The following is an 18,756-nucleotide window of genomic DNA, read 5'->3' as shown; positions in this document are numbered from 1 at the left end:
ATTTTCAGTTTTTATTTCTTCAAATACATTTTCTTCCCTCTCTTTCTCTTCTGGGATCCCTATAATGTGAATGTTGTTAGGCTTGATGGGGTCACTGAATCCTCTTAAGTCTGTTCTCATTATGCAGTATTTGTGTTTCACCTGTTCAGCCTGATTGCTTTCCATTACTGGATCCTCCAGGTCACTTATACATTCCTCTGCTTCCTGTAGCCTACTGTTTATTCCATCTATTGCATTTTTATGTATTGCATTTATTATCTGATTTTTTTTTTTTACCTCTTTGTCAAGGGTCTCACAGATTTCCTTCACCCTTTTCTGAAGTCCAGTGAGTATCTTTATAATCATTAATTTCTGAATCAGACATATTACTTCTGTTTCACTTGGATCTCCTGCTGTGATTTTTGTCCTTTTGTTGGGGACATAGCCTGTCTCATTTTCTCTGTTTCTGTTAGAGGAGTTAGCCACATCTTATGCTTTTGAAATTAGTCACTTTATGAAGTAGGGGTCCTATAGTCCTCTGCAGTACAGTCCCCCCCCCCCCCCGCCCGCCCGCCCGCCTTCACCAAAACCTAGAACTGCAGGAAGTCTCGTGTGTTGCTTGCATCCTGCTAATTTTAATTTGTCTGGGTCGCTTTTTAAATCCAGACGTCTGTACTGACTCTGCCTGTTGTGGGCTGTGCTTGCTCTATGTGGTGTGAGACCCAGGCAGCAGTGTTGTCTAAATTTGCGCTGAGCAGCTGCTAGTCTTTGGCTAGATCCCCCAAAGTGCAGTGGCCACCGGGACATGTTGTGTGGTGGCTGGGAGCACATAGCATCTGCGTGTGGTATTAACAAAACTTGCACGGAGGCCAGCAGGCTTGGGGTGGGTGAGTCCTCAGAACTCACGGGTGGGTCCCACTCCTAACTGGTTAGGTAATATCTGTGCAGGGCCACCTCCTGCAGGTGGCTTTGTATTTATGCTTGGGGGATGGGGGAGGAATAACGGCACCTGCTTTGTTCCTAAAGAAGGAATAAACTCCCTCCTGTTTCTTCCACACATTGTGCAAAGTGTCAATTCTGTGGTGCTTCTCCAACAGCTGTTGTCTTTTTAAGGGCAGGGACCCAGCTATCACTTGCCTTCCTTGGCCCGGTGCTGAACCAGCTGACTTTTACAGCTCTATGCTCCAGGTCCTGTTTGTTATACAGTCACAGAATTAAGTGCTGTTTTCAAAGCCAGTCATTATGGGGATTCTTCTTCTCCATGGGGGTTCCCTGGTGCTTTTCCCTGTCTTTGCTCCCACTCCTGCAGGCAGCTCCTGACCACCATTTCTGCCTTTTCCTCACCTCTCAGATGTGGCTGATTCTCTACATTTAGTGTTTTCTGCCAGTCTTCAGATTGCTCTTTGGTTTATTTACTCAGATGTGAGTGATATCTAGTTGTAATGTGGGATAGGGTGAGCCTAGGGACCTCCTATTCTAGGGCCATCTCTACTCAGTGATTACGTCACTCTTAATGCAGAATATATTAGTCTTCATTTTTGTTTCCTGTATCTCCTTAATATATCAAATCTACTCTCATATCCTGCTCTATTTCCTTAGATTCATGACTCTTTATTTACTGTTTCAAAGACTAATGGTTTTAACCCTGACGGCACATCTGAGGCACCTTGGAAACTGTAATACTGATTCCCAGGCCTCATCACTAATAAAATCACCCTTTGGGTGTGGCAGCCAAATCATCAGTCTGCTTACATGTCTTCCCAGGTATTTCAAATGTACAGAGTTGAGCACTGAAGCAGACTGTGCATTCAATGGTTCTCAACTGGGGGCAGGTTTGTTGGGATCAATTGAGGACACCATGTTAAATGTTTTTTTCAGATATGCATTTTGTTCCCTTCCCCATCCTTCCCCCCATCCAGCAATGTCTTCAGATTTTTTTGTCATGACCAGGAATTGCTGTTGGCATCTAGAGAGTAGAGGTCAAGGATGGTGCTGAACATCTTATAATGCACAGGCCAGCTCCCACAACAATCACCCAGTTCAAAATGGCTATAGTGTAGAAATAGATAAAACCTGCTTTGGAGCAACATGAAAACCAGTTCTAAGAAGAGGAAATAGATTTGGAACTAAAAGCAGAATTCTGTTTAAATGTAAGGATTATATTGATGTTACAAGTGACAGAAGTCCAAAAAAGAAATGAAAGTTTTATATTTGAAGCCAGAGAACTGTTTGAAGTGTAATATCTGTAATTGAAATTTTTAGATAGGTTTCAATACATTTTCAAAGAAATTCAGAGCATGCGGAGTTCAACAGAATGAAATTTGAAGTTTATCTATGAAATGTGGCAACAGTGTTAACCTGAAAGTTCTTTTGGTTTAAATTCAACAACTCTTTGATATTTTTAACCAGTTAATAAACTTGACAATGGCCATGAAGAGCCAAAATAGAAATACATACACACACACACACTATATATATATATACATACACACTGGAATCACTCCAAATTCCAGTGCTGGGTTTTAATACTAGTTGTGTAACCCGATGCATGCTCCTATATGTTTCCATTTTGTCTATTACAAAATGAGGGATGTGGGTCAGATGATTGGAATGACTCCTTCCCACGGTTAACATCTATATAAAAATCCCTCAGTTCTTGTCAAAATACAAATTTCACAACAAAACCTATTTCTCAGTGATAGGTATAAATTTCAAAGCCTCACCTTCATTTTAAATAGCAAATTTATATTTAAGATGGATAATTTTATGGATTTCTTTATGGGGTCCATTGAATAAGTGAAAGATGATCAAACTGATATGTTTTTCTCATTGCAGTCCATAAAAGTCCACTACTTTCTACTATTTATCAGTAAGATTCTCTTGGATTATATTTCCCAAAACTGAATCTTACCAGTAACATTTCTGAAAAAAAAATTTAACTGGCAGTTACTGCTTCTCATGTTGTTTTTGGAAACTGTTACAAAGCAACATGATAAAAGAAGCCTTGGCACCCCGCACACAGTACAGAACCACAGCCCGAGGATCCTTTTAACCAGTAGATGGCACTTCCTAATTGTTAAAGCCAGTGTTGATACTTCAAGAGAACATGGCTCAAACAATGGTGCAAGGTGGGAAATGCCTGAATAAGTAACATGCACATTAGAAACAGAGTGCTGCAAGGCCATGGACCAAGTAATTATTTTTTTGTGGGAGCTGTCCTTTGCACTGTAGGATGTTTAACAGCATCCCTGGCTTCTACCTACTAGATGTCTAAAGTAGCACCCCTTCCACTTTGCCTGCCTCAAGTTGTGACAAAAATATCTCCAGACATTGCTAAATTTCCCATGAGGCAAAACTGCTCCAATTCAGAACCACTGAGAAGTCAAAAGGTATGCAAACAGATTTATAATTATACATGATTAGGATTAAATCTATTGCTGAGTGAAAGCCAGACATAAAAGTGAACATACTATATATATAGTTTCATACAAATAAAGCATGAAAACAGACAAAACCAATTTATGCAGCAGGTGAGAGGAGGAAGAGCCAGTAATGTTGTCTTGATCTGGGTGCTGCTTACATAGATGAAAATTTATTGAGCACTTATGATAGGTGCACTTTTTTGCATATATACTTCAATAAATATTTTCCACTATACTAGGCTATATATGGTATACTGCTTTGTATTTTTCATAATGAATGAAAACTTTGTAGCCATTTCTCTTTGAATCAACACTTAGTTACATGTTAGCTAAGCAGAGTTCTAAATCAAAGTGTGAACTAAAGTTTATCATCTCCATGTGTTCCTTTTAAAAAATCCAATTCACGAATTGATTTGGTAAAAGTTACTTGGTTCTCCTGAGATTGTCTCTATTCCTACAGGCAAAAGCCACACAAATCTATGATGATGCTATGTTTAAAATGCTGTAAAAAGCCACAAATGAGGCATTTCTGTAAAGTATCATAGTGTCTATCTCTTGCTAAAATGGAGAAATATATTTGATTTAGCTGCTGAGGCAAATTTTGTCAAAACAAACTACATTTATCTGCCTCCAGGAGTTAGGGATTCTTTTTTTTTTTTAAGTATTTATGAGATTCATATTGTAGTATTACCCTTATTCTTCTCTTCAAAGTAATACACCTGTACCATAACACTTAACAGGTAATAAAGAAAATTTAAAGCTACAATGACTCTAGAATTCTCAACTGCATTTATTTAAAAACCACATCTTTTAAAAGAACTAAAACTTAAAAATATTGCAATGAAAAAACAGACTGTCATAACCAAATGTGATTTATTTTTAGAGAAAAATAACAGGTTTTTCCAATAAAGGGAAGAAATAACAATATGAGATCATGTCCTGATTACATGTTAATTACCACATCCATGGATGTGATCAACATGTACTCAATGATAATATGAATGAACATTTGAGATTTAAAAATCACAAACCACTTGCCAATGCTGTAAACCCATAAATGTTGAAATAAATACCCAGAAGTAAGTAAATTTTAAAAATTTAAGCTTTTGACAGTGTTTATAGATCAACCCAAATGTTATGTACAAATAGTACTTCCAGTAAGCTGACACTGCTGTTAGTTTCCACCTAATTTCTTCATAATATGGCTATCTGGTGTTGCATTAGTGAAGATACTTCCCACAAACACATGGGTACCCCAGAGACTATGACGAATCACTTTACAGCAGCCAAGATCATCCACAGAGAATCCTAAATGTCGATAGCGTTCATCTGTTTCAAAAAGAGTGTTGTTTGTATATGATCCAAAAAACTGGAGGAAATAAAAATCATATTCATTAGCAAGAAAGGCAATGATGTAACAGTTTTTATGCAAACATGAATACATATCTAACACCCCAAATATTAAAAAAAATCAAATAAAAAGGGCAGTTTAGGTACTGCATGTGACCAAACACCTCTTCATCTAATATCTGTCCTTCTGGAAATGTGAAACCAACAATCTAGCAAATACACGTTATCTAGAACCAAACATCTAGAATTAAACTAAGTTTTTCATTTCTAGTCTACACTACATGTTACTTTTTGAAAATAAGCTACAAAAAATTTCATTTTTACCTGTAACTGGAAGATACACCCAGAATGTGGGTGACAATAGTGGTTCTTATTTTTTTCAAACTATAATTTCGGAAAAGTAATTTTTTGGAAGTTAACATTTATAAATATTTAATAACACCCATATTTTAATTCTAAAAGTTTTTCTTCCTTAAGCTATGCTAATTTGTAACTGTCAAACAGTAAACACACTAATTCATTAATATAAATCAAATAGTATTTATTAGAGTAAAAAATAATAAAAAGTGATAGTGGTCCCTCAAAGGTTGTGAATGCAACTGACTCATAGTGACACTCTCTGGGTAAAATTGTGAGGTTAAAAAAAAAGTCTTAAATCATCTATTTCTACCAAAGTTATAAACAATTTTATATTGTAAATAGTTTTACAATAAAAAACATTCCTACTTCAAATTAACCTGGCTTTCAAAATGTAATTACTCACTGCCAAACCAGATGATGGGTCAATAAAGTCAGCCCAATAGCCTTCAGCTCGAAGAGCGTAGCAAATTTCCTTAGCACCATTAATGAACTGCATTAAAAAAAGACAAATATGCTGAAGATAGCATCTCTGTGGGTTTTAGTTTTTAACAAATTTTTAAATATCTTTTGCTTCAGAGAATTGGATAAGATTATAGCGTAATTTATCATTAGTTGTAGATTTTTACCAGTCCAAAAGATTGATGGTTCATTTAACACTTTTACTTCCTTCAAAAAGTCTAAATTGTGTATTTTTCTTCTAAATTACTTCCTGTTTTATGAAAAATTTCTAATCAGTTCTGTGCTGTTAACTCCCAAATTTGTCATGAATTAGAAAATATAATTGCTATTTTGTATTATAGTGTAAGAAAGGGAAAACAAAATATTCATAACGAAAAAACATGAACTATTCATTCATATGTTAAAAATGTGTGTCTTTCAAAAACACATCTATCCATACTCATGGTCATGATACATGTCATGATACACATTATACCTTTCTGTATTTTTTGTACAGGACACAGTTATTACAGACCATGTGTTTGTATAACTTATTCAAAATCTTGGTCTTTCCATTCTCATTTGTAATTCCTATGATGTCTTTATTAGCTTTATCAGACTAAACAGTGAAAAAGTAACAAATATTAGGACCAGATCAGAGTGTTTAAAAAAAGAAAAAAAGGACAAACCATGAGTGTTTAAAAACAAGGGCACAGTTCCACTTTTGGCCATTAACAGAATAACAGATGCCAAACGTTATCTGCTATTTGGTGAACACCTGCTAAAAGCTGTAAAACCGACTAAAATGAAAGATACAACAGTTTTAAATCCTGAATAACAATTAAAACTGTAATCTTGTTGCCCTTCTCCACAAGTCAAGTGATTTCCATATTTGTTCCAGCTCTCTGTCTGGAACACTGTTTGTCACAGGGCAAAGAAGAAGAGCCCAAAGTGATGGTGTCACTAAGCCAAGGAGGTAGAAAGCAAAAGTTCTGGACTGTGGAAGTATCTGGAATTTGTGGGTTAGGGTACTGGAAGAAAAATGCACACTGGGGTTCTCAAGCAGTCCACAGAGCAATTCACCCTGGTTCAGTAGCTAAGGGCAGAACTGTGCACTCACAAGGTGAGATTTCTTGAGGAATCTGTCTCACAGAGAGTGCCAGCTGGGGCCTGAGTGCTCAATGGTGTTATCAGGGTTGTGTAGTCCTAGGTAACATGGATTTCTGGACAACACAGGATGATCAGACCTTGCTGAGCACATCTGGCATTCAGCTGAGATGCCCAAAAGTCTAAGCCTTAGGAAGATGGGCCATATCCTAAAATAAGAGGTTAGCAATTTACAGCCTGAAGGCCAAATCCAGCTGGGTGCCTGTATGTGTTAACAGTTTCATTGGAATATATCCATATCTGTCTATGACTACTTTAACAATACAAGGGTAGACACTATGACCTATAAAGCCTAAAAATTTATTATGTGGCTCTTCACAGAAAGTTTGCTGATCCATGCTATAGAGGAAACTTAAGCTAACTTACTTTCTCCCCGCACTTTCTTGTAAAATAATGAAAAACATTAAATAAAAATTGTATTCTTTAGGTTATTTTCACACTTAATATTTACACATATTACTGCATTTCATTAATCCTATTTCTTAGGAAAACTACTGAATATGGTCTAGAAAAGTAATTAAAAAGTATATCAATTTAATGAACAGATCTGCCATACACAAAACTACAAGGAGAACAAAACAATACAAACGTTTGTAAAAGTTAACTAAAAGAATCCCAAAGTATCATAAAAAGAATCAGTTTAAGTATTTCTCTTTAGATTTCTGCACATCAACAGCAAACACTGACATCTGGTGGAAAAAACTACAACAGATTTGAACAAGAGAACTGGACAGTCAACTACGTGTAGTTCTAAAATAACCACTAATGTATCTAAAACAGAAAAAATTTTTTTTTTGTAGAAAATAGCTTTAATCATTATAAAATTAAAAATAATATGGCATTTCAAAGCCCTGAAACTGGTTACAAAAAACTCACAACTATACTGGGGTCAGTATCAAATGAGGCTCAGAATCTTTAACTGATGAGAAATTAGAACCAATAATTCAATGCACATGTGAGAGCTCTCTAGTGACTAAAGGATAGTAATGGTAAATGTATATGTTAGATACTGCCTTAATATGTAAATAGAAAATGTCTGAGTTATTGTCTATTTAAATTTCAACTCTCTAAATTCAGATCTCTTTAAAATCAGATAATGTCTTAAGGCCTGCCCTCTCTGTAACTTCCTTGTTAACTAGCATATAACTTGCTCATGATTATTACTACATAAAATTTAATTAGCAAAGCTGTATGTGGGACATTTTAGTATGATGAAGTCATTATCCTAAAACATTCTGTTGAGTATGTGAATTATAATTTACTAATGAAAAGAACCATACATCCAGTCATAAGGAAAATATAAAATAATTTCTAATATCTTACATGAAAATTAGTAAAGGGAATTTTTTCAATTATAGTTAGCTAAGGCACCTAATGGAGTTAATCTTGACTTGTCACTCGGGCAAAGAAATGTTTTCCTATCTTGTAGAAACTGATATAACCCAACATCAAACTCTTAAGACTTTAAGTTAGCATTTACCATTTTTCAGGTTGGTGAAAATGAAAAGAAACGCTAATATTCTGGGTAAGCTAGCATGACAGGATATATACAAGGAGAATCTTTTTTGGTGGGCAAATTGGCACCATCTATCAAAACTTAAATTACCCCGGATTCAGTAATTCCCTACTTAGGAATCTACCCATTTTATATTTGGGCATACATGTTTATGCACATACTTTTCACTGCCTATAATAGAAAAAGTTTTTTTAAATTTATAAATTACTAAGTGAATTTTTAAAGTAATTAAAAATTTATAGTTTGCCCATGCAATTTTATGCAGATTTTACATAGTATGAAATCTATGTGTAATGCTATGGAAGGGTGTCAAAACACCTGGTTAAAAGGACAGGAAAAAAAAATGGGTCTATAATATGTTATCACTGTGCTGTATGTAGTTACTGATTACTCCTTGAAAACTGGAGTAATTTCCACTTTTTATTTGACATGCTTTAAAAACAATTTTTTTTAAGGTTTAATTCATTTTTCAGAGACAGAGTGTGAGGCAGGAGAGGGAGACACTGAATCTGAAGCAGGCTTTAGGCTGAGCTGTCAGCACAGAACCTGATGCAGGGCTGGAACTCATGGACCGTGAGATCATGACCTGAGCTGAAGTCAGATGCTTAACCAACTGAGCCGCCTAGGCGCCCCTTACTTGACATGCTTTAAAGAGAGATACGGATATGAAGAGTTATACTTTTTTGCCATTTTTACTGTATTTTTCAATTTTCCTAAAACATATAAATTTTTAAAAATTGAACTACTGGACAGAATCTAAGTTTTTCAAAGATAACTACAAAAAAGTCATGCCATTTTTATGATCAGAAAAGATGTAAAAGTCCTTTAGTACTGAAATATATTAGAGAATAAAGGCTAAAAAGACACCCATCACCTTAAAATGTTGGTATTTAAGTAAGATTATAAAATTGTCAGCAATTGAAATTTTTTTTTTTTTTAATTTTAATGTTTATTTTTTTTGAGAGAGAGAGACCACACATAAGTTGGGGAGGGGCAGAGAGAGAGGGAAAGAGAAATCCCAAGCAGGCTCCATGCTGTCAGCGGAGAGGCTGACACGGGGCTAGGGCTCATGAACTGTGAGATCATGACCTGACATGAAACCAAGAGTCAAGACACTTAACTGACTGAGCCACCCAGGAGCCCCCAAGAATTACCTTTTCTAAAAGCATTTCTCTTTCATTTTCTACCTCTTCGCTCCAAACAGTCATATCATTCTTGGTTTTCTGTGTTATAGTCAGAATCATTAGTTTGTTGGTGGCTACTTCTGGAAACAGTGACTCAAAATCTATAAATAACAATAAAAATTTCAGGGAGAATTTGTTGTAAGAAGCAGTGTATAAAAGTACTTCTTTAGAAACATGGTGATTAAGTTAAATTATTGTGATACCAAGTTGGATTTATAAATGCACATTATTTTTTGGAATGGATACTGAAATGAAGTTTTAATTAACTTCAGCTCTTGGATGGGCTGAAATATTACTATCAATTCTGAAGAGCAAGTAAAGGTTACTTGTTATTGATCTTACAATTTTCAAAAAAAGTTTATTATGATTTTTCTCAGTATTATGTATTAGCTCAAGAAATTACAGCTGTAATAAAAAGGAGAATAACTTCAGTGAAAAAGTTACTAAAAATTCTATTCTTATCTAATGCCAGCATGAGGTCAGATGTCAGGGGACATTTGGAAGACCTTACCTCGGCCATGTAATCTTTTCTGACCAGACACATTACGGTATTAAGTTACAAAGTATTACAATTCCTATGGAATACATTATTTAACACATTAGAAAATTAGTGACGTTGCCTAGTAGTACACATGAGTGTAAAAATGTATAAAAGCACAATATACCTCTTCGCAGCAATTCTGGACATGTTTGGATTGCACACTCTACTTTGGCATTTTCAAAGTAAGTTTCTGCACTGTTGATTTCTTGTTCAACAGGTGCATTATTACCCTAAGAAGAATGAGAAATATAAATAAAATCTGGAGTTCAAATAAAATATATGGTCTGTTATAAACTTGTCTTTCCTGGAAAGGTTTTAGAAATAATTCTAGTTAACTGGCTGTGGGGTAATGGTGTTATATACCCAAACTTTTCTCTATGATGAATAAAGATTTGAAAATTTAAAAATGAACACATAAATATATTAATATTCTAAGACTTGGTATGAGTAGAAGTTGGCTAAGAAACTAAAATGCCATGACTATGTCTTACAACGTTACCCTGATACTTTGATATCTACTTGTCCTTTCTTTTGTTCTATAACCTGTAAAATGGGGGAAAATAGCACTAACAAAATAACATGATTAAACATAAATTCTCCTACAGGATGAGGCTTTTTATTCATCTGAAATTTACTGGGCACCTACTACACATCAGCTAACAAGAGCAGCCCTACAATGGTTAAAAAGAAAAAAAAAAAAAAATTCCAGTCTTCACTCTTAGGTATAAAAGAGCTAGTAGAAGAAAATCAGCATGAACAAATAAATGTAATGCAATATGAAAAGTGCTACAGAGTTACAAAGAAAGTCTTTTGGCAGTCTAAATGGGGAAATGCTTTGCTGGGGGAAATCAGGAAAAGGTTGAAATCCTCATATTTGAGCTACATGTTAATTAATGTGTATTATGTGGTTTGTAAATAATACTAGGTAAAGCAGGTTAGAAACTGAGGAGGAAAAAACAGTCCAGCAAGAGATAAACAGTGCAAGCATATGCAATGGTTAAAGAGAATGGTGCAATTAAAATATTTACGGGTCACTTGGTGTATTTAAGTGTTTTGTGTTCATTTTCACATTTAATCCTCATAGCAACTTTATGGGCTAGGTATTATTATTATCCCCATCTTACATATAAAGAAACATTTAAGTAGTTTTCTCAAGGTCAAAAAATTAAGTGAAAGAGCAAACACCTGTGAAGCCAAATTTATCCTATCTCCATAGTCCATCTCACTATAATGCCTCTGAGAACTGAGGAGAGATAAGGAGGCCTTGAACTCTGGCTTTATTAGTGAGACTGAAAGGACACAAATAATTAAAAAGCTACATCAGAGATGGAAGCAATGTAATTTTGTCACTCTATATGGAGATATGGGAGAGAGGGGAGCCAAGTTTGGCAGAATTCTAATTTTGGGACAGTGGGAGAATGACTAAGTCACTTATGTTACTGATAACATGGGAGTGAGGACAGGTTTTCAGAGGGGTGGAAAAACCCCTAAGTATTAGACATATAAAATCTAGGGTATTTTAAAGCAATAATGATGTTTGGCAGGCAGACAGAAAAGTGTCAAGAGAGGTCAGCTGTCTCCAAATGTTAGGTTACCTGATATAAGCCATAGTAATTGTGAGGGGCTGTTCCTTAATATTATGGCTTCGATCAAACAGCCTGAAACTTCGCAGAAATTCAAAAAATGATGAGGATCAGGAGTTTGGCAGACACTCTGAATTGCATGTAACTGTCCATTTAGGTGAGCAACAATGCAATACCAGTTTGTTTATTGTTTTAATTTTTTTTTTAAAGTAAGCTCTATGCCAAACATGGGACTTTCGTTCACAGATGCCCAGATCAAGAGTTGAATGCTTTACCGACTGAGCCAGCCAGTTGCCCCTGCAATACCAGTTTAAAAATGCATTAAAAAAGAAAAAAAAAACCTCAGAAGTTGATTTGTCTAAGTCTATCTTTTTTAGTTTACTGTATCTCAAGAATTTCAGAGTTCTCAGGCATTTAAGTTTTAAATGCCTAGGAGTATAAATCTAGTTGGAATTTGCTCCACAAAAAAATTATTTATAAAAGTGAAAAACAGGGAATCTATATTTCTAGTAATATAGAAATAATTAAATTATATTTGAATAAGCAGTTATTATACAATGTATTTTTGAAGATTTACTTAAGAGATTGTAATCTAATTTTTCTATTTTTGTTTCCTAAGAAAGAGCGAGCAGGGAAGGGGCAGACAGGGAGAGAGAATCTTAAGTAGGCTCCACACTGAGCATGGGGCTTGATCTCATGACCTGAGCTGAAATCAAGAGTCACATGCTCAGCTGACTGAGCCACCCAAGCGACCCCAAAGAGACTGTAATCTAAAGTAAAATTATATAGCCAACATTATGTATAGAACAGTGTCAAGTTTTTAAAAACTATATATGTTGTTTCTGAGAATGTTGGAATTAAGTAGGTATTTTTAAAAACTTTTTCAAGTAACATGCTCACAGTTATCAGAAATTAATATAGTGTTAATAATTAGAAAAACAGAATAAAGGATATTAACAATTTACCTGAAATTCATTCACATATTGTGCCATCACAAACTCGTGTCTTTCACTTGATAAAGGTTCTGCTAGAACATCAGGTAAAGTTTTATGAACCTGGCTTTTCTTCTGTGACACAGTCCCATTGAGGTGACAATCAAAACCTATGTTCCCAGGAAGCTGGAATCTCTGATCCTGAGGTCCAAATGGGCCCATAGTTTCATCAGGCCATACTGTTCGAGAGCCTGAAGAGGAACAACAAAATGAATCCATTTTCTCAAGTGCATTGGTGGACTGAAAGAATACTCTTCTTCCAATTAGGTATTTTTTATAAAACCGATAGATCTTTGGAATTTGCTTTCCTGTGTGAATATAAATTAGTTTTGTGTTGTTTTCAGCTCATAGGCAAGTCAATTCTAAGGAGAAGGATTTAATAAAGTACAGTAATCCATACTATGTAATACCTAATAGTCAATAAAAAGAATATAGTAAATCTTGGAAGGAGTCCGGGAAGACAGCAGAGGAGGATCCTAAGCTCACCCCCTAACACAGAAACACCTAGGTTAACAGCCATATCAGTGCAACTAAACCAGGAAATAAGCCAAACACTGGCAGAATAGACTGCACAATTAATCACAGAGAAGAGGCCAATCAGGGTAGAAGGGGCACAGACGCAGCTGGAAACCATACTACTCTGAGAGACTAACCCCAAAGAGGAGAGACAAACAGAGAAGGGAGAGGAACAGACCCCATACCAGACATGGGGGACCCACACTGAGAAGACAAGTCCCCATAACATCTGGCTTTGAAACTCAGTGGGGCTTAACTTTAAGAGTTTTTATAGTTAGTGGGTTTAGCTCTGGGAGAGCCAGAGGGTGATAGGAAACTGAGTTCCCACCCTTAAATAGAGAATGTAACAAACAATCCCACTTAGAGGCAGCATAGAACCAGCAGTTCTGAAAAGTGCCTGAAGTACACATGAAGGAGATTTTTTTTTAAACTAATCTCAACCTGTATTGAAGTGTTGGAAAAACAAGGATCTGTAGGAAACTTCTCTGAGAACACAAGAGCTGGCAGGTGCAATTCCTCTCACTCCCACTGCAGCCTAGATACTCAGACATTTGTAGGAACCAATGTAAACACTCTCCACATAGCCTGCTAACACCGCGTGCTCACCCCTGCATTGATTTAATCCATTCAACCAGCTCCACTGGGCAAGAGTGCCTGCAACACAGCTCTGGCAAGGTCTCTCATCCTGTAAGCAGCCCTGACACTGACCATCATCACTCCAAAGTGATTCTTGCCATGGCGAGTGGAGAAGATGACTACACACACTAGTCTGACAGACATTTCATCTGTTGGTCACACCAACCAAAAGAGCCTCTCAAACAAAACAGAAAGTACCCTGCACTTCTGTGCAGCCCCTGCAAATGGGCTGAAAGTAGGCATCTGGACTGATCACTGATGCTGCCAACTACAAGCCCTTTCCTGCCCCAAACAGGCTCTAAACTGGACAGGGACCAAACCCTGCCCACACAAGCAAAATGGACATTTGCAGCCAAATGGATTGAAGGCAAATGCAGCTGAGCCACAAGAGTATGGTACACCAAACCCACATAAAAGACAACCTTAAAATGCCCAGTTCTGGAGAAGAGGGGGCATTGTGCTACAAGGCACCACAAGATCTCTTCTTCAAAAGGCCATTACTTTCAAGATCAAGAGAGATGTATCTCACTTTCCAAATATATAGGAACAAACACAGAAATGAAGAAACAGAGGAATATGTCCCAAATGAAAGAACAGGATGATACCAAGCAAAGAACTAAATGAAATGGAGATAAAAAATATGCCTGCTAAAGATTTCAAATGCTCATAAATATACTTACTGGATTCGAGAAAAGAGTGTAGCATCTCATTGAGACCTTCAACAAAGAGACAGAAAATATAAAAAGAACCAGTCAGAGATTGACTCTACAACTGAAATAAAAAATACACTATGGGGAATGAATAGCATTGTTGAGGAGGAAGAAGAATGGATCAGTGACTGGAAAGACAAGGTAATAGCAACCACACTGAACAGGAGATAATGACACCATCAAGTATAATAACAGTTGTATTAACAGAGATCCTGGAAGGAGAAGAGAAAAGGGAATGGAAAATTTATTTGAAGAAATAATGGCTTAAAATTTCAAAAGTGTGGGGAAGAAAACAGAAATTTAGATCCAGCAGCATAGAGAACACCCCTAGCAAAATCAACTGAAGGAGGTCCACAACATCACATATAGTAATTAAAATGGAAAAAGGAGTGATAAAGAGAATTTTTAAACTTCCAAAGAAAATAGTTACATACAAGGGAAATCTCATAAGGATATCAGCTGATTTCCAAGCAGAAACACTGCAGGCCAGAAAGGAATGGCATGATATTTAAAGGGAATTCTCTGAGTGGAAAGAAAAGGCCATAACACAGAATAAGAAAATTAGGAAATCTTACAGGTAAATACAAACAATAAAAGTAGTGGATTAATCACTTATAAAACCAGTATGGAGGTTAAAACACAAAAGTAGTATCAATTATATCTATAAAAATCAGTCACTAAAATCAGAAATAAAAATATGTCAAGTATGACATCACATACATAAAATGTGGGGGTGGGTAAAAACTTCATGCTTTTAGAATGGGTTCAAACATAAGTGACTGTCAATTTAATGTAGATTGCTGTACATATAAGATGTTCTATGTGAACCTAATGGTAACCACAAATCAAACACCTATAATAGATGCGCAAAAAATAAAGAAATCCAAGCATATCACTAAAGAAAGCCAAAAAACATAAGAAAGAGAAGGCAACAGAGAACTACAAAAACAACCAAAACCAATTAACAAAATGGTAATAAGTACATACTAATAATTACTTTGAATGTAAATGGACTAAATGTTCCAATCAAAACAGTAAGATGGGTGAGTGAATGGATGAAAGGGCAAGATCCACCTAAATGCTGTATGAAAAGACTCACTAAAGACACAGGCAGATTGAAAGTGAAGGGGTGGAAAAACATTACCATGCAAATGGAAGTGAAAAGAAAGCTGGGGAAGCAATAGTTCTTTCAGAAAAAAAATAGACTTTAAAAGAAAGACTGTAAAGAGACAAAGAAGGGTACTACAAAGGGAAGAGTCCAACAAGAGGATGTAACAATTGTAAATATTTTTGCAGCCAACATGAAAGCACCTACATACGTAAAACAAGTATTAACAAAAAGAAGGTGACAGCAATACATTAATAGAAGACTTTAATACCCCACTTACATCAATGGATAGATCATCCAGAAAAATCACCAAAGAACTAATGGCTTTGAGTGACACACTGGGCCAGATGGACCTAACCTACATTCAGAACATCCAATCAAAAATAACAGAATACACATTCTTTTCAGATGCACATGGAATATTCTCAAAAGATGTTACATTACAAAACAAGTCTCACTAAGTTCAAAATCACTGAAATCACATAATGCATCTTTTCTCATTGCAACACTGAAACTACAAATCAAGGTTAAAAAAAAATTGGAAAGAATACAAATACATGGAAGCTAAATAAAATGCTACTACACAATGAATATGTCAACCAAGAAATCAAAGAGGAAATAAATACATGCAAACAAATAAAAATGAAAACACAATGGTCCAAAATCTTGAGATTCCTCAAAAACCTGTTCTAAGAGGGAAGAAGATACAGCAATACAGGCCCACCTAAAGAAGCAAGGAAAATCTCAAACAGCCTAACCATACACCTAATGGAGCTAGAAAAAGGAGAGCAAACAAAGCCAAGGAAAGGAAATAATGTAGAGCAAAAATACATAAAATGAAGACTAAAAAAACAATACATCAATGAAACCAGGAGCTGGTTCTTTGAAAAGAACAACAAAACTGATAAACCTTCAGTCAGACTCATTAAAGAAAGAAGACTCAAATAAAATCAGAAATGAAGGAGAAATAATGACACCACAGAAACACAATGGATTATAAGAGAGTATTAGGAAAAATAATATGCCAACAATTTGGACAACCTACAAGAAACGAATAAATTCTTAAAAACACAATAACCTTCCAAAATTGAATCAGGAATAGAAAATATAAACAGACTGGTTACTAGCAATGACACTGAATCAGCAACCAAAAAATTTGCTTTGTTCGTTTCTTACATTCCACATGAGTGAAATCATACGGTATTTGTCTTTCTCTGACTTACTTCACTTAGCAAATGCTATCTCCACCCATGTCACTGCAAATGGCAAGATTTCATTCTTTTTTATGGCTGTGGAGTATTCGATTGCATATATATATGTACATATACATACACACCACATCTTCCTTATCCATTTATCAGTTAATAGTACTTGGGCTGTTTCCATAATTTGGTTATTGTAGATAATGCTATAAACATTGGGGTGCATGTATCACTTTTAATTAGTATGTTTGGATTGTTTAGGTAAACATCTAGATGTGCAATTGCTGGATCACATAAGTGTGTATATATACACACACACAACAGCAATTGCACATCATATATACATACACACACATATATATACACAATATATATGTGTGTGTATATAATTTATACACACAGTAATCTGTTACATTTCTATATACTAATAAAAGGAGAGAGAGAAATTAAGAAAACAATCCCATTTATAATAGCACCAAAAAGAATTAAATACCTGGGAATAAACTTAACTGAGAGGTAAAAGACGCATACTCTGAAAACTGTAAAACATTGATAAAAGAACTGAAGATTCCACAAACAAATTGAAAGATATATGATGCACATGGATTTGGAGAACTAATATTGTTAAAAATGTCCATATTATCTAAAGCAATCTACAGATTTAATGCAACTCCTACCAAAATTACCAACAGAAGTTTCACAGAACAAGAACAAATAATCCTAAAATTTGTATGGGACCACAAAAAACCTTTAACAGCCAAAGCAATTGTGAAAAAGAACAAAACTGAAGGTACCACAATCCCAGACTTTAAGATATACCACAAAGTCAGTAATCAAAGCAGTATGGCACTGGCACAAAAACAGTCACATTGATCAATGCAACAGAATAGAGAGTCCAGAAATAAATTCACACTTTTATGGTCAATTAATTTACATCAGGGGCAACAATTTGTAACGGGAAAAAGATAGTCTTCAACAAATAGTGTTGGGAAAATTGGTTAGCTGCATGCAAAAGAAATGAAGCTGGACCACTTTCTTATATACAAAAATACTCTCAAAATGGATTAAAGGTCTCAATGTGAGAGCTGAAACCATAAAACTCCTAGAAGAAAACAGGCAGGAAAAAAAAAAAAAAACAAAAAACAACCAGGCAGTAACTGCTTTGACATCAGCTACAGAAACATTTTTCTAGATATCCTTTGTCAAGGGAAACAAAAGCAAAATTAAACTATTGGGACTATATCAAAATAAAAAGCTTTTTTGCACAGTGAAGAAAACAATCAACAAAAGGACTACAAATCAAAAAGGCAGCATACTGAATGGGAGAAGACATTGGCAAATAATGTTTCTGATAAGAGAATAATAATATACAACATATATAAAGAACTTAAACATAATTTAACATCAAACACCTGCCTCCCCCCACCCTGCCCTGCCAAATCAAATTAAAACACGGGAGAACATTTTCTCCAAAGACAATGGTCAAAAGACACATGAAAAGATCTGAACATCACTAATCATCAAGGAAATGCAAATCAAAAACCACAATGAGATATCACATTACATCTGTCAGAATGGCTAACATAAAAACTGAAGAAATAATACATTTGGTGAGGATGTGGAGAAAAAGGTACACTTGTGAAAGATGCACTGTTGGTGGTAATGCAAGCTGGTGCAGTCACTGTGGAAAACAGTATGGAATTTCCTCAAAAAATAAAAAACAAAATTACCATATGATTGGTGCAGTCACTGTGGAAAACAGTAAGGAATTTCCCCAAAAAATAAAAAACAAAATTACCATATGATTCAGTAATTCCAGTACTGGGTATTTAACCAAAGAAAACAAAAACACTAATTCGAAAAGATACATACACCCCTATGCTTACTGAAGCATTAGTTACAATAGCCAAGATATGGAAGCAACTCAGTGTCCATCAACAGATGAATGGGTAAGAGGATGTGGTGTATATATACACAATGGGATATTACTTCATAATAAAAAAGAATGAGATCTCGCTGTCTGCAACATATGGATGGATGCAGTGGGTATAA

General features: G+C 35.4%; 1 protein-coding gene across 3 annotated transcripts in view; it reads right to left on the bottom strand.

Annotated features, from left to right (window-relative positions):
- Positions 1-4,257: 4,257 nt before the first annotated feature.
- Positions 4,258-18,756, bottom strand: part of MMADHC (metabolism of cobalamin associated D) — a 37,754-nt gene continuing 23,255 nt past the window's right edge. For 2 of the 3 annotated variants that reach the window (XM_047871585.1, XM_047871587.1), the window contains 5 exons: positions 12,506-12,723; positions 10,082-10,187; positions 9,387-9,517; positions 5,515-5,601; positions 4,258-4,770 (listed from right to left, as the gene is read on the bottom strand). In XM_047871585.1, the coding sequence (XP_047727541.1) occupies positions 4,576-4,770; positions 5,515-5,601; positions 9,387-9,517; positions 10,082-10,187; positions 12,506-12,723 (737 nt within the window). In that variant the 3' untranslated portion in view covers positions 4,258-4,575. Of the gene's footprint in view, positions 4,771-5,514; positions 5,602-9,386; positions 9,518-10,081; positions 10,188-12,505; positions 12,724-14,364; positions 14,401-18,756 lie in introns of all 3 variants that reach the window. The other variant, XM_047871586.1, reaches the window with a different exon arrangement.

The sequence above is a fragment of the Prionailurus viverrinus genome, chromosome C1 (assembly GCF_022837055.1).
Source record: "Prionailurus viverrinus isolate Anna chromosome C1, UM_Priviv_1.0, whole genome shotgun sequence".
In the NCBI taxonomy this organism is placed as follows: domain Eukaryota; kingdom Metazoa; phylum Chordata; class Mammalia; order Carnivora; family Felidae; genus Prionailurus; species Prionailurus viverrinus.
The sequence above is the reverse complement of the archived record's forward strand: the minus strand, read 5'-3'. Positions and strand labels throughout refer to the sequence as shown.